This window comes from Calliopsis andreniformis, chromosome 8 (assembly GCF_051401765.1).
Source record: "Calliopsis andreniformis isolate RMS-2024a chromosome 8, iyCalAndr_principal, whole genome shotgun sequence".
Taxonomy (NCBI): domain Eukaryota; kingdom Metazoa; phylum Arthropoda; class Insecta; order Hymenoptera; family Andrenidae; genus Calliopsis; species Calliopsis andreniformis.
The window spans coordinates 4239555-4264202 of NC_135069.1; the positions used below are offsets into that span (position 1 = coordinate 4239555).

General features: G+C 40.6%; 2 protein-coding genes across 5 annotated transcripts in view; both read left to right on the forward strand.

Moving 5' to 3' along the window:
- The window catches only part of LOC143182135 (glutamate receptor ionotropic, kainate 2), a 92799-nt gene extending 75138 nt beyond the window's left edge, over nucleotides 1–17661 (forward strand). For 2 of the 3 annotated variants that reach the window (XM_076382923.1, XM_076382925.1), the window contains 11 exons: nucleotides 2689–2790; nucleotides 2872–2973; nucleotides 4105–4308; nucleotides 12005–12109; nucleotides 14670–14927; nucleotides 15393–15590; nucleotides 15676–15901; nucleotides 15973–16137; nucleotides 16419–16519; nucleotides 17093–17362; nucleotides 17535–17661. In XM_076382923.1, coding sequence (XP_076239038.1) covers nucleotides 2689–2790; nucleotides 2872–2973; nucleotides 4105–4308; nucleotides 12005–12109; nucleotides 14670–14927; nucleotides 15393–15590; nucleotides 15676–15901; nucleotides 15973–16137; nucleotides 16419–16519; nucleotides 17093–17362; nucleotides 17535–17636 — 1833 coding nt within the window. In that variant the 3' untranslated portion in view covers nucleotides 17637–17661. Of the gene's footprint in view, nucleotides 1–2688; nucleotides 2791–2871; nucleotides 2974–4104; nucleotides 4309–12004; nucleotides 12110–14669; nucleotides 14928–15392; nucleotides 15591–15675; nucleotides 15902–15972; nucleotides 16138–16418; nucleotides 16520–16797; nucleotides 16866–17092; nucleotides 17363–17534 lie in introns of those variants that run through there. The other variant, XM_076382924.1, reaches the window with a different exon arrangement.
- A 6062-nt stretch (nucleotides 17662–23723) lies between these two features.
- Mrpl27 (mitochondrial ribosomal protein L27) lies at nucleotides 23724–24636 on the forward strand. 2 transcript variants are annotated; one of them, XM_076383282.1, is made up of 4 exons: nucleotides 23724–23800; nucleotides 23905–24021; nucleotides 24122–24285; nucleotides 24364–24636. In XM_076383282.1, the coding sequence occupies exons 2-4, from the start codon at nucleotides 23955–23957 to the stop codon at nucleotides 24562–24564; spliced, it is 432 nt and encodes a 143-aa protein (XP_076239397.1). In that variant the 5' UTR covers nucleotides 23724–23800; nucleotides 23905–23954; the 3' UTR covers nucleotides 24565–24636. The 2 variants fall into 2 exon arrangements, with proteins under 2 accessions (XP_076239397.1, XP_076239398.1); XM_076383283.1 differs by having other exon boundaries at nucleotides 23771–23838.
- The last annotated feature ends 12 nt before the right edge of the window (nucleotides 24637–24648 follow it).

Sequence of the window (24648 nt, forward strand, 5' to 3'; positions counted from 1 at the left end):
AAATTAATACAGAGTCCCGAAGTTGTGGAACGAAATTTATATGGTAATACAAACGGTAAATCGTTTGGGGAAAGACAATGTAAGAATCATTAGCATTTGGGATATCTGAGAATTATTTATTCACCTCACTACAGTGGAAGTCTGCATAAATTCTCGAATAAGAGATACAGAAGGATATTCAATGAAGACCTCGTTGAGGATATTTAATGAATTCAGCAATACAGAATACACATTTGCCCTTCATTCGCTTTTAATGAGCGAAATAATATTTTATTTGAATATGTCAGAATATCTTTGAAAATTATAAATCCACAATTCATTTATTTCATATCAACGGCTGTCCAAAATGTTTCCGCAGCTTTTGCTCCATTTTTTACAACCTGGGACCGAAAGCGTGTTGAACGAACAAACCGTCAGATGCAGGAGTCGTGAAACTTTTCGATCCTCTTCGAATCGCAATCTCCGAGATTTGTACACACCCACCGCCAGCGCATCGATCGTATTCGTATTTATGAAGCCCCCGATACGTCGTGGGCGGCGTTCGCAATTTTATAGCCGACGTTTATGCACACTCCGTGAATCTTCTCGTGTCTGGCAACACGCTGAAAGATGGGACGTTGCATAACCGCGTAGGACAAATAAGGTTCTCACCAGCCTCGTAATCTTGCTTTCGGTGTTACGCTTCGTCTAACGACGCGTCATCTTACGGCGCGTTGCAAGGATAAATAAAAAAGAATCGAACGACCGATAAAACCGGACGTCAGATATCCCACCATTTGGTCTATCATGAAACCAAGAAAACTTCGATATCGCGGTAAACTTCCCGTGGACGATACAGTGGAATCGTTCCCAGATCGTTTCACCCTCTTTTTCGTTCCTCTCGCCCCTTTAGACGCGCAATGCACCGTGAAAGGCGCAGCTTAATAATGCCTGTCACTGAGGGAGGGTAACTGAGCGTAATTTTGTCAAATTTTTATGACAATGTACTTAGTGATACGTGGCATTTATTGTACAATGATGGTTGGTAATTATACTAGGGCATATTATTCACAGCATTAATTATATATTGAATATTATTATCTCCAGGATTATTATTCTATACTTTCATTTCTTCTTTCCAGTTTTAATATATAAATTGCAGCATTAAGAATGATCTCCACTTCAGTTCCAGCTGTCCTCTGCTTATCCTCGAACGAACGAGCAGATAAAAAAAAGTCAATTTCACTTTACGTTAGCCGTAAAGATGTCTACGAGTTCGTTTAAAGTTAGAATGGTAGAAATAAGTGGCTCATCATCGTCTTCGTGATCTCGATGCTCGCGAAAACACGCTGCAACGAGCTCGTAACGCTTTTACATCTCGCAGCATTCGACGATGTGGATTTTACTCCGGTACTGCTACAGGATTTTCATCGTATTTTCTCTATCAACAGCCTGTATTTATGTTCTGAATACTTAATTACCGCTTTCATTACATCCACTTCCTCTCTCGCCTTCCTAGGGCACTATAAACAACACAACGCTCAGAAAAATTGTAAGCTACAGCTCCAAGTGAAGGCGTTGCTCTTGTTTCTCTGATTAAAATTCATAAACATGGATCTTATTATAGGAAGGTAAACCTTTTACTCCACGGGATGAAATTAAAATAATATTCGTCTTTTTCAAGATAAAATTAATTCAGAAACTTAGTATCACGCAATCGCAATCGAATCTATCACTGATCAGGACCGTGTAACTTCTAATCAGCTGCTCTCAGAAGCTTTTCATGGAAACTCTACGGAAGGAAAAAGGAGAAACTAGGATCCCCCAGTCACAAGTTGGAAAAATCTGTTCACGATCACGGAATCATAATTGCGCATTTGCATCCCGGTCAGTGGCCTGAGGAAAGAAAAACGAAAGGTGGGAGAGGACGGAAGCGGAAGGGATTAAAAAGTCCACGTCTGAGGGAGGTCGTCGACTTGTTTCTTAAATTTATGCGTCCCACGATCCCCGAGAGTCGAGGGTGCGAGACCCATCGTAGCGCACGTCCTCAAAATATTTTCGCGGGTACGGAGGAAGCGCGGATCAAGGTTGGCCGACTTCCGCTCGGACTTTCTGCGTCCCCTACAGTCGACGGGACGGCAGTAACGACTTCCGCCTCCGAAGAAGCCCCCCGCGATAACGACTTTTTAAGTGAGGAAATTTTTAACGCGCCTTTGAGATCCCCTGATCCCCGCGAACTGTATTATGCGGTTGGAGAGTGAATGGCGGTCGAAGAGGATAGCTACAAGAAACTTACCAACATTCCGCGCATTCCTGTGATTCAACATCCCGAAATGCATGTTTGGTTGTTCATTTATTCATAGGTTGAAGTTCTACTGCTCATGGTGCAGAAGAATAAAGTATGAATAGGTGAATCGAGGGATAGTAGAAGTTCAAAAAGTTTTAAAAAGAATTTGCGATATTGGATTCCAAGATGTACTTCTGGGATTTTATATGTCTGCACCCCAAAGCCTGAAGATATTGAGTCGTATAGAAAGCAAGTGGATTTTGAGTCTGGGGTCCAGCCTGTAGCTTTGAGATTATTTGGAAATGGGTAATTTTGGACTTGTACTGTTCTTCAACTCATAGCTTTATATAGTGACCTTTTTCTAATAAACTTGTAATTTTTACTTGACCTTATCATGCAGACTTATTCTATATTTTTTCCAGGTCGAGATGAAAGGCATTTCGGGACCCATAGAATTCAAGGAAGGTCGTCGGATCCAGTTCAAGCTGGACCTTCTGAAGCTCAAGCAACACTCCCTTGTCAAGGTACGTCTCTCTCTCACGATAAAATAAAGAATAAACTAGTTTTTTTTTAAATCACGAAAGGAAATGAATATCTCTGAGTAGGTTGGCGAGTGGCGTCCAGGGGCTGGCGTGAACGTAACAGACACAGCAGCTTTTTTCGAGCCAGGATCAGCGAACGTTACGCTGCTAGTCATCACGATACTGGTGAGTCCTTCCTCAGCCACCAAAATTAGTTATCAATTTATCCTTATCGAAGCGAAAACCCTTAATCGCGCGCCCTTTGGTAACCCTTGATTTGATCTCCCGCGATTTTTCTCCCAATTTTCCCGCAATCTTTAGACCCGATCGAAGAGTGTCGACTTTGATAATGAAACGTGATAGCGAAGCAACTTCGACGAAACATTTAATGAATTTTCAAAGCCTGCGATAGAGTCAAGTTCGCAGCCATAGAGCTTGTAAAAATTTAGATCGCGTGTAGTTTACTGCAGGAGCGCTATCTAACGGAACGTCTCCTCTAAGGCTCTCTAGTTCGAACACGAAGACGCTCGGAATAGCAAGCACTCGTGATCGGAGGAAGTTATTTACGGGCAACGTGGCCGAGTAATAAACAGCGATTGCGTTCTCCACGCTACGGAATCTCGTACTTTATGTCCGGTATTCGTTATACGTAACGCGCCATTTCGACGGAAAATAGAGGCTAAAACAGCATAAAGATCCATAGTCTACCCTGAGTCTGAGTAACCCACTGTCTTATGGAACGAGCGAACTTCATTGTCCTTCCGGCGGAGACGACTGATCGATTTAGTGTACTCTTGTCTACAGTCTGTGGGGAAGAAATTGGCTCCTCAAAATCAGTAGACTCGTCCTCTTCACTTTACCTTTCAGTACTTTCCAAACACTCAGATAATCAAAGTTTTAGATTTGCAAATTCTTCGATAGTACTTACATTATTAAATATTGAAATTTATAGAATTTCACGAGCAGTTAATTTACCTTCCCCGACTGTAGCCAAGTACATCCTCTGAACCACGCACAAAAATCGCAAAAGATCCCACACCTAGAGACCATTAATCCCAGCTATAAATCACACTCAGTATCCCCTGGAGTCGCAGTCAGCGCTCCTGTCCCTAGAAATGGCAATCCCCAAACCATCACAGCGATTGTCCAGTGTCCGAGCAATCATTGAATATTCGACGTGCGGTTCCTCCCATTTTGAAAAGCCTCTGAGAGCGTGTAACAGAGAATCGAGCGAGCAGGAATATAGTCGACACAGCCTCGTGTATCGTCCCGATCTGACGTCGTGTTCTCTGCATGGATGTCGTGTTGACGCCACAGGAAATTCCGTACGTGATGATGCACTACGAAAAAAACTACACGGGGAACGCGCGGTTTTACGGTTTTTGCGTGGACCTTCTGGAGGCGGTGGCGAGGGAGGTCGGCTTCTCTTACCGATTGGAGCTGGTAGCGGACAGGAAGTACGGCGCGAAAGACCCGGAAACCGGGGAGTGGAACGGCATCGTCAGAGAACTCATGCGACATGTATGATTTGGTTTGTTTAATTTTTCTCATCTTACTTGGTTCACCCCTCTCGCTCACACACCCTCACCGAAACGCGCATACCACACAAACATTAGGTAATTACCATACGCAGGGATGGTATGAAAGCTGCTGTCCAGAGACGTCACGAGATGGAAAGGGATTGGTTCATTAACCAGAGATTGCTAAACGTCCCCACCTCGTTCGAAAAGTTCTCTTTTTATATTGTGATGTCACTGAACAGCAGGTTTCATACCAGTCGTGACTATAAGGTACCTACCCTTTACTCAATTTTTCTATAGCCACCTTTTTTTCTAAATAGTTAGACTACTTTTAACAGTACACTGCACTCTAGTACACCTAAGCTAGACACCTTCAGCTAGACACGAACACTTTACGATTTTATTCTACTGTTCCAATGCACTCTTAGAGGTCATTGAAAGACAGGGAATAGAGTAGAGATAATAGAGCGAGTGATAATATTATCTGCACGGAGGGTCGATCCTCGATGGAATTTAGTAGTGTAGGCAATGTTAGAATACACTGGTAGGTATTAGGCACACTGTGATAATAGAAAATTTCAGACAGCTTCCGCCAATCGAGGAATATTCCGTCAGTTTAACTTGCATCAGTTGGAGGTGGAGCTCACTGCCTTGATTCCCAACTAAAGCTGCGTTAAACGGGAGTCTGCGTTGAACCGACAGTTAGAAGCGCGTAGAGCCGCAAAGTAGAGAATTGTAAACGCACCTCCGCTCCCAAGACGATCTTTCGTCGGAAGTTTCATCGCATTTGAGCTTCCACTCGGCTAGAGGCGTTCTACGCTTCAAGTAGAACTTCGACACCGCTGACTCGTTGTTTGCCCTGTGCCCCGTCTCGTGATCGATCATCAGCGAGTTGGCGCGTCTGGCCGAGGAGTCGAAGGTAAATCACGACGTCGCTTGGTTAATTGCCCGCCGCGTAACGAACCCCACAAATTGGGCATGGATCATGGGATGCTAATTGACGTTGAACCACCCTCGCTTGTCCTTCTTCTTTGGTTCAAACACGCGGTTTCTAAAGGAGAGATTCGTGGAACACCATAGAAAGTATTTAGCGACAGGATTTAGATATGGTTTAAGATTCTAAAGTATAGGTCTAAGACAGGACTAATTGGTACTTAGCTCGAACCTAGATCTAATTCGAAGCGAAGCTGGTACATTACAGACGTAATTACAATTTAGGTCTAAGACACGGCACGGTGTTAGTAGGGGCTCGGCGAAGATCTAATCTCGATCAAGGATAATTGAAAGGTGCTTTGAACTTCTCCAGGTTCAAAATAGGGCTATACAGATGGAGTTAGAATTCATCTGGACTTCGATATTTATCACTTGTTTTCTGGAAAACACTGTGAAAATAGAGAGATTTGTGAACAGATAGAAATGACAGATTTCAATATCAGTCGAGATAGGATTATCGTGACACCCAGAAGAGAAACTGATACAAAACCTGCGATCAATTAGATTTAGGAGTAACAAGTGTACACCAGCGGGGATTATTTTAGGAAGAACGTTGCTGGACGATTATCGAAGGGAGCTTTATTAATTGCTAACTGTTAATCTTGCTCGAAGTGAATAATGGATATCACCGATACTTGAGACGAGTCCTTAACATCAGGGGAGTATTATTAATCGCCCAGACTTTCTGTTCCTCTTTCTGGCCCGTTTTCCTCTTCGCGATATGCTCACTGATAATTTACTGCATTTAATAAACCCCATCGACACCGACAAGTAATTAGCAATTCCCGAAAACTGAGGGCTCAATGCGCAGGCACGTTTCCAATGTTCTCGATTTTATTCCTGCGTCAAGAATTTATTCCATTAAGAACTGCAGAACGCTACATCGTTCGGAGGATCTTCGACGCGATCGAAGCAGTAGGATTACAGTTTACGTAACAATTTATCTCCCCGTTGTTTCTGCTCGTTGCCTCTGCTGCGCGAAAGTTCCCAGACAAAGATGAACACCACTTCTGGTGATTCTTCACGATACCCTCTTCCGTGGATGAAGCGATTAATCATCGATTATCAGGCTTCGAACTAGACTATGAATTATTTCCCTCTCTGCTTCTGAGGCTTCAGGCGACAAATGGGGCTGAAGAATTAATTGAATTCGATAAATAATAATTATAGAAAGATCCAAGGAAACCTGTAATAAATCCTTCAAAACACTGTTCAATATTGGAATAGTGTCTCACTGAAATATAACAAGCCAAGTGAGGCTCAAGTGGTATAAAGTTACAAGCCACTCAATGTCTCCCTTACCGCTTAGTTTTCTACTTGATCTAATTTATTTCTCTTTGAATATACATTTGACGTACTCTGCACTCTCCCAATTTCAGATTATAAGTATTATTAAAATCAATTTTGTAAGGTACTCTGCTAGATCTAGGGTTCCAAGCAACTAGTGTCCAAGAAAATACCTCAGAAGTTCAAAAAACCCTTGCCCCTGCAACTTTTACAGACTCTACAGGGTGACTCATTTGAAGTTTTGAACGTAATTATCTTCTCAACTACAGCTCGATTCAAAAAATGTTTTAAATAAAACTTACTTTATTTCAGGGTGAAGGGAGGGGGCCATCTGATGATGGTCACAAATCTTTTTTAGGTAGACGTGTTTCCAAGGTTTTACGAAATTATCGTGACTCCACGCGAGACTTGAAATGTGTCGTCCTGTATATTTCAGCGATGCCCCATACAGCAAGAATCCCCAACCACCCCGAGCACCTCAAGCAACCCGCTTCTAAAACGCTGCCAACTTGCTGTTCTTTGCAGTCAAGCCATCGTAGGCGCAGCTAACATCCCGAGGGAGCGTTCACGGCGATAGTCTATCGAACAATAATCCTGTTAGTCAGTAATCAGACTCGTGCAGTTGCGGTAAATATCGATTGTAGAGTCTCGTCACAGCTGGGGGTGATTCGGGGTTGATACCCGTGGTACGCTAGAAGTCGCAGCCCTCTTTCCCTGTCAAAGGGAAAATGCTGTACATAAAACATGCTTCTCCCTCTGTCCTCTCCTCCCGTGAATCTTTGACGCACAGATATGGAAACTCGATAGGGATCGATTCTTGCGAACCGCGAGACGATACACGAGGGAGAGCATCCATTCATCTATGCTGAGTTCGAGTGTCACAGTAGAAACGAGGAAAATGGGAGGGAAGACGGTGCAAGGCTAGCTGCGTATGGAAAACTGAGGGCGGTTAATCGTTCAGAGAACTCGAAAGGGGCACGGCTCAGGGATAGGGTAGGTTAAAAGGAGCGCAGTATATCCTTCTGTGAGGAATTGCCAGCGCAAAGTAACAGCAGGATCTAGCGATAAATAAGGGTGCAGGGAGAGGCAGGACCGAAAAATCTAGGAAATTTAGATGAATTCTGAGTAACAGGACCGAAGAGGATAGGCTTAGGAAGGCTAGATACTAGCGAGAGTGTGGAAGTCAGGAAGCTAGGAAAAGGAAGGAAAAAAGCGAAAGGGAAAGGAAGGACAAGGGGATGGAGAAAGAGGAACAGAGAGAGCTGGAGGGTAGGAGAACAAGAAAGCTGCGGTAGGGGTTGTAACGTGAAAAAGGTAGAGAGTGAGAGAAAGGAAGGGGGACGAGAGGAGGATGGAAGATAGCTCCTTTTTATGGTCCCCGTAGGAGCAGCCGTACGTAATGCTGAAGAGCAGAGGGAATTTCAGCGGGAACGCACGTTACGAGGGCTTCTGCATCGACCTACTCAAGGAGATAGCTCACATGGTGGGCTTCGCCTACAGGATCGAGCTCGTGCCGGATGGCAAGTACGGCGTTTACGATTACGAGACCGGCGAGTGGAACGGAATAGTTCGCCAGCTGATGGACAAGGTGAGTCTGTCTATTCTCGAAGCGTCCACGTCCGCGGAATCGCCCCCTATTTGCATACTTGCTCGCTGCAACCTCGGCTCTGCTCCCGTCCCCGAAGGAGATACGTACGTAAGTACGCTGGACGCTTAAGTAGTTCGAGTAAACGTCTGGAGCGACGAAGAATCTCGGGAACGATAAAGGGGACTTAGGTGAGGATTTTCGAGGAAACAGGTTCTGGCGGAGGTGCTTCGATGAAGGCTCTGACGAATTAGAAATTTTTTAAAAATGTGGGGTAAGGGGTAGGGACATGGAGGAGGACTAGGGTTGCGATGGGATGGAGGTCGAGAGGTCTCAGGTTCGAGTTTTCAGGTCTTCTTCGAATCTAGCTTATTAATTAAGTGAAGTGTGGTGTCTGTAGGCAAATACTGATACCTTCGATAGTAGGTACTTATGTTTCCTAGATGCAACTCAAAACTGAAAATATGAAAGATTTAAAAATTGTTAATTGCTTGCATTGCTATTATCGCGTGTCTCTGCGCCATGTAAAAAATAAAGCTCAATACTTGATTAGGTGAGGGAGAAATGCAGGTGTCGCGTCGTTCATTGACTCGGCTAGATTCAAAATTATGAACGTCACTTCGGCGTAGAGATAACGAAGACAGGGGTATTACAACAGATTCTCTGTGTAAGCGGTTTTGCAATGCAAATCATGACTGGATGCTATGGGATGCGTGTAGATGCGTGTGTAGAGTTTCCTAACTAGGAGGTGCGAAACCTCCTGTGCTTGAGGCAGATTCAACCCTCAGCTAGGTAGCAAGCACCACCAACACACGTACAGCCGATTGATTAAGTGCTAGCCTAGGTCGCAAATCCCGACTACCAGTATCGAGAATTCTAATGGAGTTAGCAAATTAACGTTATTAGCACCTCCACAGTTTTATCTCTATGCGGTGAAATCTGCGTAAACTCCAGTGACAACTTCCAAACGACTATAAAAAGTGATAAGTTACTATTTTAGAATAATTCAATTTTCCTCTAAATCACTTTATAATCCATTCCCCCCATGAATCTGGTACATTATTCCCTAGACAGAGGTTAAATGTGTACCTTTCTGTATAATATATTACATATGAACGCAATTTCCCTTAAATCCACATCTCTGGTACAATTAATACGGTGGCTGTGGTCTATTAATTAGGCAATAATATTCCTGACTTTATTATCACGGGATTTGCTCGAAATAGCAATAAACGGAAGACCTGTGCATTTCGAAGTAATTACTCGGTTTGCCGAACGTAATTTTAGTAATGATGGATTTGAAATTTTCCAGCTTCCGGTCGACTCGCTTCGAACAAGCGATGATTAACCCCCCATGGGGGCGAAAAAAATCTTCCTGTAGTGCACTGCCTCCGCGATTTTTTCCTCCCGTCGGACGACAGCTGTTACAAAGCGGCTGCAGCTATATGCCCAGAGCCTGGTTATTAATTTCTTCGGGCGATCATTAATAATTCTCACGTCGTAGCGACGCCACGAGCTCGCGAACAGAAAAATGTGACTTAACCGCCACAATTTTCCGTAATAAAGAACGAAGAGGGCTCGAGCTGCATACCTAAGCTACTTACCATTCCCTCTCGTTCTTTAATGGAAATAGATAGGTGTATAATTTCCGCGCGTCTTATGATTAATGAGTGGCTGGCCACCTTATGAGGTATACGTAAATAAATTACACTTAATATCACTCGAGTAGGTTCTCACCGTCCACTAGTGATAAACGAGCATCTTTCACTTACTGCAGTCCCAGAAAGTACGGTACAAAGTCAGACACAATGTGGTCACTTATTTTACTTATTGTTAGTCCATTAATATGTGCCATAATGATTCATTATTCTTTGAAATTTAATAGACTTCGGGCAGTAGTATCATCCGGTGAATTATTAAATCAAAAGACTATTTCGAGGGTGTTTTTAATTATTTGGATCAACTAATCTCGAGGTTCTAATATTCTTTTGCTATATTTTTAAAAAATTTCTCTAAAATTATCTTCACTAGGTTTTCTGTACTCTTAAATATTATCTATTATAGAATATTCCTCAAGTTTTCGAAAAAATAGTCACTTATTTTTAATTCTATGAAATTGTAACATTGTGGGCCAATAATTAAGGGTTGATCCTATAGCTAAATGGAGTTACAACCCTATTAGACCTCATGCTCTATTCTTCGATTTTCTCGACCGTTCAATCTCCTCGCTGGCCATTTCGCTCGAGGTACCATCATCGAGCGCATACACGAAGGCTATTTATTGACAGGACGACATCGACGCGATTCCACCTCTTCGTCGAACTGTCACTGGCCGAAAATACGAGCAACAAATTACTCGATTATCGCACGCAGGAGTTGTAAATCAGAGTGAAATTACCGTGGCGCGAATTTGTGGCGCGTTGAGGACGGTTCCGCCGAGATGAATGAAGTGTTATGGCATTTATTGAGGATGGCGGAGTGAAGGGGTTCGTGCTGATGGCCTGATTTAACGATGCGTAAATTTCGATTAAACGTCACGACAAACTGGCCGCAATTGAGCATCTGAATGGCCGAAAAACCAATTGCCTCTTCTTCAAAATGTCGGATCAATTCAACACCCCTCGACTATTAAATATTGCTTGGAAATGATCCTGCTCTTTCATAATCAGACCACGCATTACTAATATATATATTTTTTTATGTTTCGACTGTAGACATCGATCGACAACAAGAATCGATGCTACGAAAGGGGAAAAGAAGTGGACACGAAGTGAAAGAGAGTTCTTTCACTCCCCTTCCATGTGCATAGCCACATGTGCGGTTTCCTAGCAGCTCGAAATAAATCTGCCTAGGCTGGCTCACCGTTCCTGTGCCCCATGGCATAGCAAGCGTTTTCCCAGACGCTGAAAAAGCGTCCAGTTCACGTGACAATGCGTATAGCATGCATGCAATTGAAGTCTGCTCCATTTAGCCCCCTCGACTCGAGATCGTGCTGCCCTGGCCAAGTCACTGGCATTTCTATCATCTAGAGACTCTCGAACGTTCTTATACGCTTGATCGAAGGAAGACTTCCTCAGTGACCCTTAGCTTATCGTGAAATCAGCTGCGTTAGGAACTTTTAAGGCGGAAGGATGCGATTGCTTGAAAGAGACTTTCGCGAGGACTCGTGAAGACGAGGTTTTATCAAAAAGATTTATAAATAGCCTACTGAATAGGAAATTCGATGGGATTAGTCCAGGATTTCTTAGTCTCTTTTGGCTTGTGGCCACGTCTATGAACACCCTTCACCTTCCTTTTCTCTTATCTCCATTTTCCTTTTCTTCACGTGGTCCCAGAAATTCGATGTTGAGACTAGAGTGCCATGTAGCTCTGGATTAGATCATGGTCTCTTAAAAATTAATTCATCGTCCATAAGGTGATCTTAGAGTAGAAGTAGCACAGTAGAGTAAGACAGTGTAGCACTAGACCCCCGCCACGTTTAGGAATGACAGAATTCCAAGTTTTATAGTTCACTATAGTAACACCTGAAGCAAGTACGAACACATTAAGGCATGAAACAAGAAGGTAGGGATAGTGCACATATCCACGTCATACGTTCGTCAAACACGGTCAGGAGCTTCGATCTACGTCCTTTGATCATGGTCCAGCCACTTGGTCGAATCCAATATAATTATCGATCCTTTCACGAGCGACGTAGATCCACGTCTCTGGCCGTGATGCATTCACAAACACGAGCACTTCTCTCGTCACACTGCACATCGCCTCTCGAGCTGCACGCCGACTTCTTTCATTTCCGTCGACTAATCGAACGCCCATACGTCTCTATTCGCAGAAAGCGGACCTGGCGGTCGGCTCGATGACCATCAATTACGCTCGCGAAAGCGTGATCGACTTCACCAAGCCGTTCATGAACCTCGGCATCTCGATCCTCTTCAAGGTAAGAGCGAAAGAATCGGGGCACTCCTTCAGGTTTGGGAATTGGGGAGGTGAACAGCTGGGGAGTTGATTTAGGGAATAGTTAACGTGAAGGACTTTGGGACTAGAGAATTGAAAACTTAGAAGAGTGGGATGCTGCGAAATTGGAAGAGTAAGACTCAAAGAGGTGGACAATGGAACTATTGGAGAATGGAAAAATGGAAAAGTTAAGAGATGGAATAGTCTTAAAATCTAGTTCCTAATAAATGAGACAAATTAGAAATTCACGAGTTACGAAGTAGAGTATCAGAGATCCTCTTCTCCCCTGAAGGATGTGGGAGCAGCGCCATATAAAGAGTCGTGCAAGAACAATAACTACAGCAATCATGAGGACAGGTTGGAAGGCGGAGACAAACGGTCGAGTTGGACCTTAAATAAAATTTCTTGGACGATCGTGCTTCCTTCGGTTTCTGCCTCGTTTCCGCGTCTCGCCTTCTATTTGCCCTGGGTATCGATAGAAAACTCAATCGGGCGTTCCATTCGGCCAAATTTACGGGACGACTGTGCCAGTTCCACTTTTGCTTCGTTTCTTTTCTCTCTTCTTTGTCTGTCTCCTTCGCCCCTACCCCTCTTTTTTACTTCGCGTCTGAAATCGCGAGCAAACAAGTACTACGATTTTCTGTGTTCGTATTTTTATAATTAGTACGAAGACGCTTCATCAGTACTATTCGCAATTTATGGATTAAGTACTTGAAAAAGTATAATAAATAATTGTCAGTCTAATGAGCTCCTTTTCTACTTCTTTTGACTAAAATTTCTGAATTGATTTCTGGGATAATCGAGGATAAGGAAATGATCGTGAAACTTCGTTTAAACTTTTAAGCTTCTGCTCAGAATTTCTTTAATATTCAGAACACGATCAGAGTCGACCAGCGGACCTCTCTAATTACTGTAATAGGGTCATCTAATTGCAATCAGCATTTAAAGTGTCTTTTCATTATTCAATACTAACCAGAAGTTCTCGAATATAAATCCTCATTCTCGCTTTTAATTTGTCCCTTCCCGCTAGACCTTTGATCCTGAATAACTCTGGCGAAAATCTTCTTTGGCACACCGTGAGTAAATTACAAACGTCATTGAAACGAACCGAGGAGGCGGATAAGTAATTTTGCGATCACATTTTTGGTCCATTCCCCTTTCTTCCTTTCTTGGCTCGCAGGAAGCGAAAGAGGAGACTGGAATTGTAGCAATGCTCGCTGAAAATCACCTCGGTGAATGAAGAACTCTCGAAACAAGAAATAAATGAAGGGGCGACTGTCGACGATTTCGCAGATTTACAGGCTGAAACGATGATCGAGTCTGCTTTCTTATTCAATCTCCAGAGGGGAGAGTGCGGGGGTGTTCCTCGAGGATTCGCAACCGTTAACGTCCTCGGGACGAAATTAAATGATTTAAAACTGAACGAATCGCTGGGAGATCGGATCGTCTCGTTGATTCACGAGTAAAGGAGACGAGGCGGAACGAAGGGAATCAATTCGTTCAGAACGGATGAAGAGATTGGAGAGACGTGGATAGAAAGAGGTAAACGTAGAGATGAGATACTGTGGACAAATTTTCGAGAGTTACTTATTTATTTCTGTACTTTGGGAACGAGACTGCAACTTCATTAGGAGTGTAATTTCCAACATGTAGTTCAATGAAGTGCTTACATTAATTCTGAGTCTTTTCAAGGGAAATATCAATTATTTCTAGTAATATTCAGGTACTCAAATTTTCACTGATTAAAAGATACTCTAGTGGATCGAGTAAAATCGCCAACAGCCCTTGTCCAAACGTTTCGGTATCAGAATGGTCCCTCGATCTTTGGTTTAAGATTATTTTAAACCATGATGTATATGCACACAGGGCTAAAATTTTATCCTTACGACCACGTAACGACAAGCGATCGTGCCTTGTCGTCGTTTTCCATAGTGGAGATCCAGCGACTGTAGATTAAACGCAAACAACAAACGTATCACACGCTGTTCAATTTCGAGCCTGCGAACAGGATATACGTGCACCCCCCGATAATGAATCCTCTCCCACGGGGAAGAATTTACGAGTAACGTTTACGAGGTGCTACGAATTTCATGGATATTAAAATTACTACAGCTGTTGGAACCTTTAATCTCAAAAAACGACAATGATGGGAGAAATGATCTCGTTAATTCCCTTCTGAGTAACCTGTACGAATGAAAGCCTCCCTGGGTCGTATACCTGAGGAATTACTCGAGATGAATAGTTGATGGATTTTAGATTGCTTTGAAACTGTTCTTGAAGTGCTATAATTTTTAAGTACCCTTCTAAATCTGTTTTAACAATTTAATCAAAAGATAATATCAATTATATTTTCTATGATCTTCAACTAGTGATTCCAGTAACTTCATTACTCACAGCTGTGCAAATAAAATTTGTCGAAGGTGTGTGTTGCTTGGCAGTCAAAGCCTTCAGATTCTTGAACACTCCAAGCGTCTCCATTTAAAAGTAATTGAGGACACCTTGATACTGGACTACAATTATAAAATTCACGAATACAATTCCAGGTACCTACCAGCCACCCAGCTCGCCTCTTCTCGTTCATGAATCCGTTAGCCATCGAGATCTGGCTCTACGTCCTGGCAGCGTACGTTCTTGTCTCGGTGACGATGTTCGTGGTGGCACGCTTTAGTCCTTATGAATGGAACAACCCTCATCCCTGTCACGCGGGCCCCGAAATCGTCGAGAACCAATTCTCCCTGGCCAACAGCTTCTGGTTCACCATTGGCACTCTAATGCAGCAGGGCAGCGATCTGAATCCAAAAGTATGTCCAATATCCCATGGATTTCAAATAAAATTATAACATTGAAATTTTATCACCTTTCGAGGCTTCGTTTTAGAGTTATTAATTATTTAGAAAATGCGGGAAACATGTCTGACTCGGAACTGGACTTATTCTACTGGCGTTGCTGTGCCTAATCTGACTACTTGACTAGCACGCCAGGCAGTAGAATTGGTCAGTCTTAGGCCAGACACGTGTTCTGTGAATTTTAGACATTTTTGCAACAGTTAATAACTCTGGAACGAAGTCTCTGAGGGAAACTTATTATTCTTGACTTTTGTCCTATTTAAGCAAGTAGTATAACTCAATAAAAATTCTGACACCTGTTGTCGAGCACTCTGTGTATCTTTGAGAAGTAAATAATCTGCTAGGTTTTGTTGAAAGTGTCGATATTCAAGTACTTTACTTTATGAACCTTCTAGAATATGTAATGAAATTTATTCACAGGCCACCAGCACGCGAATCGTGGGAGGTATTTGGTGGTTCTTCACTTTAATAATCATCTCGTCGTACACTGCGAACCTTGCTGCGTTTCTCACTGTCGAAAGGATGATAACACCCATCGAGAACGCTGAGGACCTCGCCGGTCAGACGGACATAGCCTATGGCACTTTGGACAGTGGAAGCACCATGACATTCTTCAGGGTAAGGTTCTTCAAATATTTAATTAATCATTATTTCAATTATCTTTCATCTTTTGTCATATTCAATTCATTCGAATTGCTTGTAGGACTCAATGATAGAGACTTACAAAAAGATGTGGCGGTTCATGGAGAACAAGAAGCCGTCCGTGTTCGTGCCCACTTACGAAGAGGGGATTCAGAGGGTTCTTCAAGGCGACTACGCGTTTCTGATGGAGTCGACGATGCTGGATTACATCGTGCAAAGAGACTGCAATCTGACACAAATCGGAGGACTCCTGGATAGCAAGGGATATGGGATCGCAACGCCTATGGGTAAGGTTTCTTGTTACGTCAGAATTATTGTAAGGGATACAGTGGATCTGTACTTTGTCCTTGTGCTCTAGGCTCTCCTTGGCGCGACAAGATATCTCTGGCCATCCTGGAACTACAGGAGAAAGGGGAGATCCAAATGCTATACGACAAATGGTGGAAAAGTCCTGGTGACACTTGCATGAGGACTGAGAAGGGAAAGGAGAGCAAGGCGAACTCTTTGGGAGTGGATAACATAGGTAAACTTTCATAGGTTTTTAAATTTCTTATAAACGCATAAAAATCCACTATCATAAAGATCACCCTATAAATTACATACAAAAACGATAACTTAGAGACTTCAAGGCATTCCCAAGAAGTCGCTGCGCCACTGTTTCGATCCTCTCGCGCTCCCTTTTCCTCAATTCGTACTCAACCTGACAGGTTGAATGGAAAATTGTAAAAGTACAGTCCTGTCTCAGAGCAGGGCCGATGAATTTTTACATTTGCTGGAAAATGAGCATCTTCTGCTGCTTTCTAGGTGGAGTGTTCGTCGTTCTGCTGTGCGGCCTGGCGTTCGCCGTGCTGATCGCGATTTTCGAGTTCTGCTACAATTCGAGGAGAAACACGCCTGCGGAACGGGTAAGAGAACCCTTTACGACTCAAGTGCAACGTAAAAAAGAGAGAGTACAAAAGGGGCTGACACATCCCACGGCCCTCGTTGCATTTGCATATCATCCTCGTCCTGGTATCGCCGCGAAAGCGACAACAGGACAGGTTGACCGCGGCACAGAGACTTTTTTTCCAGACCAGCCGCAAACAGGGCAAGCATAGATATCTAGCGATGCATGAGCTTGCGGTTGCATGAATTTTTACCATTTTTGTTCCATTTTTGGCCGACCTGGGTTTTTCCGAAGCAGCATGAGCTCATTCTCCACTGAAGCATGCCGACCGACCGCAAACGCACGAAGCTCGATCGTGAACCAAGGTCCGTTTTTTTCAAGCTTCGTTAAGCCACGCATTTCCAATACAATGCCTCTTTGATCTTTATTGTCAACTGCATCGACGCAGACACAGGTTCCGCCACAATTTCCATTTGACATCGTCAATGACAACGCTTGTATATTTTTCTGGCATTTTAAATTTGATCCTCCCTTCGGGGGAGTACGCGAAGCTTTCATGAATATTTGATTTACGCTGATAAATTCGATTCAGAGAGCTCCAGTATCGACGCCGGTCCGCTCGAGTTCCCTGCAAGGAATCTCTCAGGCCGTGCAACAGCAGCAACAGGCGCAGGAGCAGCAACAGCAGCAGAACCAACAGCAGGAGTCGCTTTGCTCGGAGATGGCGCGGGAACTCTGTCGCGCCCTGCGCTGCCACGCGTCGTCGCGACGCCGACGCGCCTGCGAGAAATGCTCGACCCACGTGCTCGGTTATACGCCGGACAACCCCACTGCCACCCCCTTAAATGGGATGAGATCCCAGGTGAGACACGCGACTGAAAGTTCATTGAATTTCTGGACGACTTTTTGCACCACTTTTCCTGCAAATAGTTGCAAAGAATAAGAGAGTTACTTGAACTAACTTGAAATGTTTTAGTGACACGTTGTATTAATTTAGTCAGTCAGATACTAACACTTTCTTTTCCTCGCTACAGAGAAGCAGCCTGGGTGTTCCCACAGTCGAACTGCCGCCACACATCCACATGCATCATCACACGCCACCGCCACCATCGCTCCACGACTACGACGGAAATTAGTCACGACTTTTCTACCCATTTTCGTGGCCACCTAAACGTGAATCGAAGACAAAGGGAAATCGAGAGAGCGAAGACCCGAAGGAGCAAGTACAAAACGCATCAAGTGGCATCCGAAGAAGTCGACGAACTCATTTTCTCTCTTTTCTTAGAGGTCGAAGTAGAATCCCGCCGCGAGTGTCACGTCGCGAGAACACCGAACGAACGTTGCACAATTCCGCCACCGTCTTGCCTGTTCAACGTTATCCATCCTCTTCGCAGAGTTTTCGCCTCTTCACACTTTTCTGTAGAGCTTACACCGATGATTATTCGCACATCTTGAATAATAATAAAAAACTGATCACGAGAAAAGGGAGACTCCCTTATTTTAGGCACTTTGTCTGCATTCTTTTTGCAATCTCTTACTTGTCACGTGTAGGAAAATCGATGTATTCTGTACACAGACAAATAGGGGCTCGAGGAAGTGTGTTTCAATTTGTGAAAGAAAGTGTATCAGGCTTGGAGTCGCTGAAATATTGTGAACAACTTTATGTACTACTTAAAGGTCGCTGAACAGGAACCTCGAGCACCCTTTAGCTCCGATTATTCTGTCTGCAACTCTGCAATTAGGTTTCGATGAACCGCGTAGACAATTTGTCGAGCCTGAAATCGAGGGAAAAAATGTGAGAGGAAGTTCTTCCTCCTGCGACGATGAGAATTTGAATGATTTCAGGCTCCTAGTATTTCGTTTCCAGCAAAGGGTAACGTTCGATCGCGGGAATCGACATTGTTAAAGAAATGGCACTCGTAAATGAACTGCACGTAAGATTCTACACACGGCCACAAACACCACATTCGAGGATGTTTGTAATGTAAATAACCGCGGCGGTACATGCGAGAGTAGAAGGATTCCACTGCAAATATTTTAATTAAGCAAGGCCAAGCGAATAAGTGTTTAGCATTAAACGAGTACAACTATGTAGACGTTTGGTGTCATTTAAAAAACTTGGATATATGCAGATAGACGGGGAATAAAATGTAAAATGAGAAGACGGAAACTTTTGTAATTTATTTCAATCCTACCCTTAATAAATCCATATTAATTATGTTACGTACAATTTGATGATGTGTAATCAATGTGAGGCCTCTGTACAATATTATGCAGCAATAAAAGATCACAGAATTTGTTTATTCAATGCAAAAAGAGAATTTAAGACGTTCATTTCGAATCCCACCTCCCATACATTTTTATTTATTAGTTTCTTATACAATTTGATGGTGTATAATAATTCTAAGACCTCTGTATACTATTATGCAACAATAAACATACATAGCAATTGTTTATTTCAGCGTAAAAACAGCATTTGAAAAACTGAGATCAATCCTACCACTAATATATACTTATTTATTAATTTATTGTATAATTTGATGATGTGTAAAGATTGTAAGAGCACTGTACAATCTTATACGGCAATAAAACTCCACAGACATTGTTTATTCATTACAAACCAAGCATTTGAAACATTTATTTCGATCCCCTTCCAAACAATATCATTATTTACTAATTTATATACGACGTAATGATGAAAAATCATTGCAAAACATCTAAACAATATTAAGGAACAACATCAGCTCATCTAATTCCCTTATTTATAACAAAAAATGCATATGAAAATTTTTCGGGGCACCGGACCCTGATGATACGGCCCTTAAAGAAAGTTGCTAGCGACAACTTCGCCATCTAGCGGTAAACTATGAACTAACATATCCTTAATCGCTAATATGTGCGTAATTAATTGATGCAAAATCATTCTGGACCTTCTAGGCATAACTATGCAACGATAAAAGTTCATACAACTCGTTTATTTATTGCAAAAACAACATTTTAAATCAGGATTATACCGTATGAAATACAATAACTGAAACAGCAATAAATAATTAATTTATGCACAATTTGATGATCTAGGATCATTGTAGGCACACTACGGATCATTATTCAACAATAAAAGTTCATGGAATTTGTTTATTTAACGTAAAAACAGTGTTTAAAAATTGACCGCTGAGCGGCGACTGTGGCGCCATCTATTGAGCGAATATTTTTTGAGTTTACCCCCGCGCGTCCCTCGCCCTAGGTTCTTAACGCCGAACACCCATTTACAAAAACCGTGTTTTTGCAATAATTACGCAATATTTCCGCTCCAAACTTTGTACAATGGTTTGTTGCACCCTAATACGTGTCCTGAGTGCGCAAATTGTTCAATAAATTAATAAATATTTCCTATTTAACACTATTTACCACACAAGTGTTTTAATGGTGTTTTATGCAACAAATTAATGAATTTGGACCTCAAATCGTGGCATAATGATTTATCAAGATCCTATTATCATTTCACATCCGCAGATTAACGTAAAATTAATAAATAAACAATTATTCTTGAATTTCAGGAAATGGTAATTACCGACATCAGTTTCCAGGTGTCACCGCTAGATGGCGCCACCAGGACGATTTTCCGCTAAATCCTGCAAATATTATTTTTGCAATAAATAAATACATTCTATGAACTTTTATGGATTCATTTGACCCATAGTGCATCTACAAAGACCCTATATTAAATAATTGCACAAAAATTGATAAGTAATCTACGTTTGAAGAGTTAAACGAAAGCAGTGACAGGGCCCGACTAAAAGTACTAATTAATCAATTATTTCTGCATATTCTACCAACATGATCATGTAGAACGATTGGAAGACCTTCTTACATTGTTATGTAACCGTAAAAGTACGTGGAATTTGTTTATTTATTGCAGAAACAATATTTGCAAAAATGAGCTGAAAATCGTCCTGGTGGCGCCATCTAGCGGTGACACCTGGAAACTAATGTAGGTAATTACCATTTACAGAAATTCAAAAATAATAGTTTATTTATTAATTTTACGTTAATCTGCGGATGTGAAATGACAATAGGATCTTGATAAATCATTATGCAAGCATTTTATGTACCAAATTCATTAATTTGTTGCATAAAATTCCATTAAAACACTTGTGTGGTAAATAGTGTTAAATAGGAAATATTTATTAATTTATTGAACAATTTGCGCATTCAGGACACGTATTAGGGTGCAACAAACAATTGTACAAAGTTTGGAGCGGAAATATTGCGTAATTATTGCAAAAACACGGTTTTTGTAAATGGGTGTTCGGCGTTAAGAACCTAGGGCGAGGGACGCGCGGGGGTAAACTCAAAAAATATTCGCTCAATAGATGGCGCCACAGTCGCCGCTCAGCGGTCAATTTTTAAACACTGTTTTTACGTTAAATAAACAAATTCCATGAACTTTTATTGTTGAATAATGATCCGTAGTGTGCCTACAATGATCCTAGATCATCAAATTGTGCATAAATTAATTATTTATTGATGTATGAGTTGTAATATTATCAATGTTTACGTCATAGTTTTTGCATTAATTACATATTATTTATCAACTTGTATTAATGCATACGTTCGTATAGAGATCCTACAATGCTCCTATATCATATAATTATGCATAAATTAAGGAAACAATTGGTTTTTCTACATAACAATTAAGGACCACACAAGTTGGCTTTGAAATACCATTTTTACAATAAATAAACACATTCTATAAACTTTTATGGATTCATTATGGCCCATAGCGCTTCTACAATGATCCTATATTGAATAATTGCCTCAAAATTAATAAATAATTGACGTTTGAAGCGTTAAACAAAAGCAGTGACAGGGCCCGACTAAAAGTACTAATTAATCAATTATTTATGCATATTCTACCAACATGATTATGTAGAACGATTGTAAGACCTTCCTACATTGTTATGCAACCGTAAAAGTACGTGGAATTTGTTTATTTATTGCAGAAACAATATTTGCAAAAATGAGCTGAAAATCGTCCTGGTGGCGCCATCTAGCGGTGACACCTGGAAACTAATGTCGGTAATTACCATTTACAGAAATTCAAAAATAATTGTTTATTTATTAATTTTACGTTAATCTGCGGATGTGAAATGACAATAGGATCTTGATAAATCATTATGCAAGCATTTTATGTATCAAATTCATTAATTTGTTGCATAAAACACCATTAAAACACTTGTGTGGTAAATAGTGTTAAATAGGAAATATTTATTAATTTATTGAACAATTTGCGCACTCAGGACACGTATTAGGGTGCAACAAACCATTGCACAAAGTTTGGAGCGGAAATATTGCGTAATTATTGCAAAAACACGGTTTTTGTAAATGGGTGTTCGGCGTTAAGAACCTAGGGCGAGGGACGCGCGGGGGTAAACTCAAAAAATTTTCGCTCAATAGATGGCGCCACAGTCGCCGCTTAGCGGTCAATTTTTAAACACTGTTTTTACGTTAAATAAACAAATTCCATGAACTTTTATTGTTGAATAATAATCTATAGAGTTCCTACAATGCTCCTCTATGATCAAATTTCGTATAAATTAATTATTTATTGATGTATGAATTGTAATATTCTCAATGTTTAAGTCATAGTTTTTGCATTAATTACATATTATTTATCAACTTGTATTAATGCATACGTTCGTATAGAGATCCTACAATGCTCCTATATCATAAAATTATGCATAAATTATGGAAACAATTGGTTTTTCTACATAACAATTAAGGACCACACAAGTTGGCTTTGAAATACTATTTTTACAATAAATAAACACATTCTATAAACTTTTATGGATTCATTATGGCCCATAGCGCTTCTACAATGATCCTATATTGAATAATTGCCTCAAAATTAATAAATAATTGACGTTTGTAACGTTAAACAAAAGCAGTGACAGGGCCCGACTAGAAGTACTAATTAATCAATTATTTATGCATATTCTACCAACATGATTATGTAGAACGATTGTAAGACCTTCTTACATTGTTATGCAACCGTAAAAGTACGTGGAATTTGTTTATTTATTGCAGAAACAATATTTGCAAAAATGAGCTGAAAATCGTCCTGGTGGCGCCATCTAGCGGTGACACCTGGAAACTAATGTCGGTAATTACCATTTACAGAAATTCAAAAATAATTGTTTATTTATTAATTTTACGTTAATCTGCGGATGTGAAATGACAATAGGATCTTGATAAATCATTATGCAAGCATTTTATGTATCAAATTCATTAATTTGTTGCATAAAACACCATTAAAACACTTGTGTGGTAAATAGTGTTAAATAGGAAATATTTATTAATTTATTGAACAATTTGCGCACTCAGGACACGTATTAGGGTGCAACAAACCATTGTACAAAGTTTGGAGCGGAAATATTGCGTAATTATTGCAAAAACACGGTTTTTGTAAATGGGTGTTCGGCGTTAAGAACCTAGGGCGAGGGACGCGCGGGGGTAAACTCAAAAAATTTTCGCTCAATAGATGGCGCCACAGTCGCCGCTTAGCGGTCAATTTTTAAACACTGTTTTTACGTTAAATAAACAAATTCCATGAACTTTTATTGTTGAATAATAATCTGGAGAGTTCCTACAATGCTCCTCTATCACCAATTTTCGTATAAATTAATTATTTATTTATTTATTAGTTGTGATATTCCCAATGGTTGAGTCATAGTTTTTACAATAATTACATATTATTTATGAACTTATATTAATGCATAGGTTTGTATACAGATCCTACAATGCTCCTATATTATAAAATTATGCATAAATTAAGAAACAATTGGTTTTTCTACATAACAATTAAGGACCACACAAGTTGGCTTTGAAATACTATTTTTACAATAAATAAACACATTCTAGAAACTTTTATGGATTCATTATGACCCATAGTGCATCTACAATGATCCTATGTTAAATAATTGCCCAGAAATTGATAAATTATTGACGTTTGAAGCGTTAAACAAAAGTAGTAACAGGGCCATACCAAAACTACTAATAAATCAATTATTTACGAATTTATTCTCAAAATGATAATGTAGAATGATTGTAGGACCTCGTTACATTATTATGCAATCGTAAAAGTACGTGGAATTTGTTTATTTATTGCAAAAGCAGGATTTTTATAATTTGGATGAAATTTGTTAGTTCAGAAGCTACCGCTAGGCGGCTATAGTGTTTCACTGTCCATGTTTTGGTTATATTTTTTAATTGTTTTTTGTGCAATAAATAAACAATTTTTGTGAGTGACATTGCTGCATAATATATTTTGAAATCTCTGTAATTATTCTACACCTCTAAATTGCGTATAAATTAATAAATAATCTGTTGTTTTCATTTTTGTAGGTTACAAGAGGACGTTGGATGGTTATAAAGTTAATTTAATTGTCTTGAAAATGTTTCTTCTAACAAATGTGTTTGGCTCTACTTTACAGAGATCTCTTATTGCTGCTAACACTATAGGTTTGTAAGAAATACTCAAGATATTTTTACAGTTTATATATTTTATTATATTTTCAATACAAATGCTTACATATTGGGTACGTTTGTGTCTGACGAACAGGATGTATTCGATATGCATCAAAGAAAGCTGGTTCTGCTTCAAGAAATCCACCTAAGAACACAAAGCCAAAACACAGAGGATGGAAAAGACAGGATGGAACTTATGTAACAATCGGTACTATATTAGCTTTACAAAGGTCACCCAGATTTCACCCAGGACTATACGTAAGTTAATTACACAACTTAAAATGGATGGTTATAAAAGAGGAACATATAATAATTTTATTGTCATTTATTCTGTAGGTTGGCATGGGTAAAAACGGAACATTATTTGCCATGGAACCTGGAAAGGTAGTAGTTACTTGTGAAAAGATTAACCCAGATATGAATAATCCTTGGGCTAAAGTTAACTATGCAGGTAGAGAAGGAGTGATATACAAAAAACATTTCAATGTTATTCCAGAACCACACCATGATAGATTTGTAGTAATTGATAAAATATAACTGAGACTTTATGATTATATGTACATACTTTATTTATAAACATACAATAATAAAAGAATAATAAGACAGTCATTTTATTCTCCA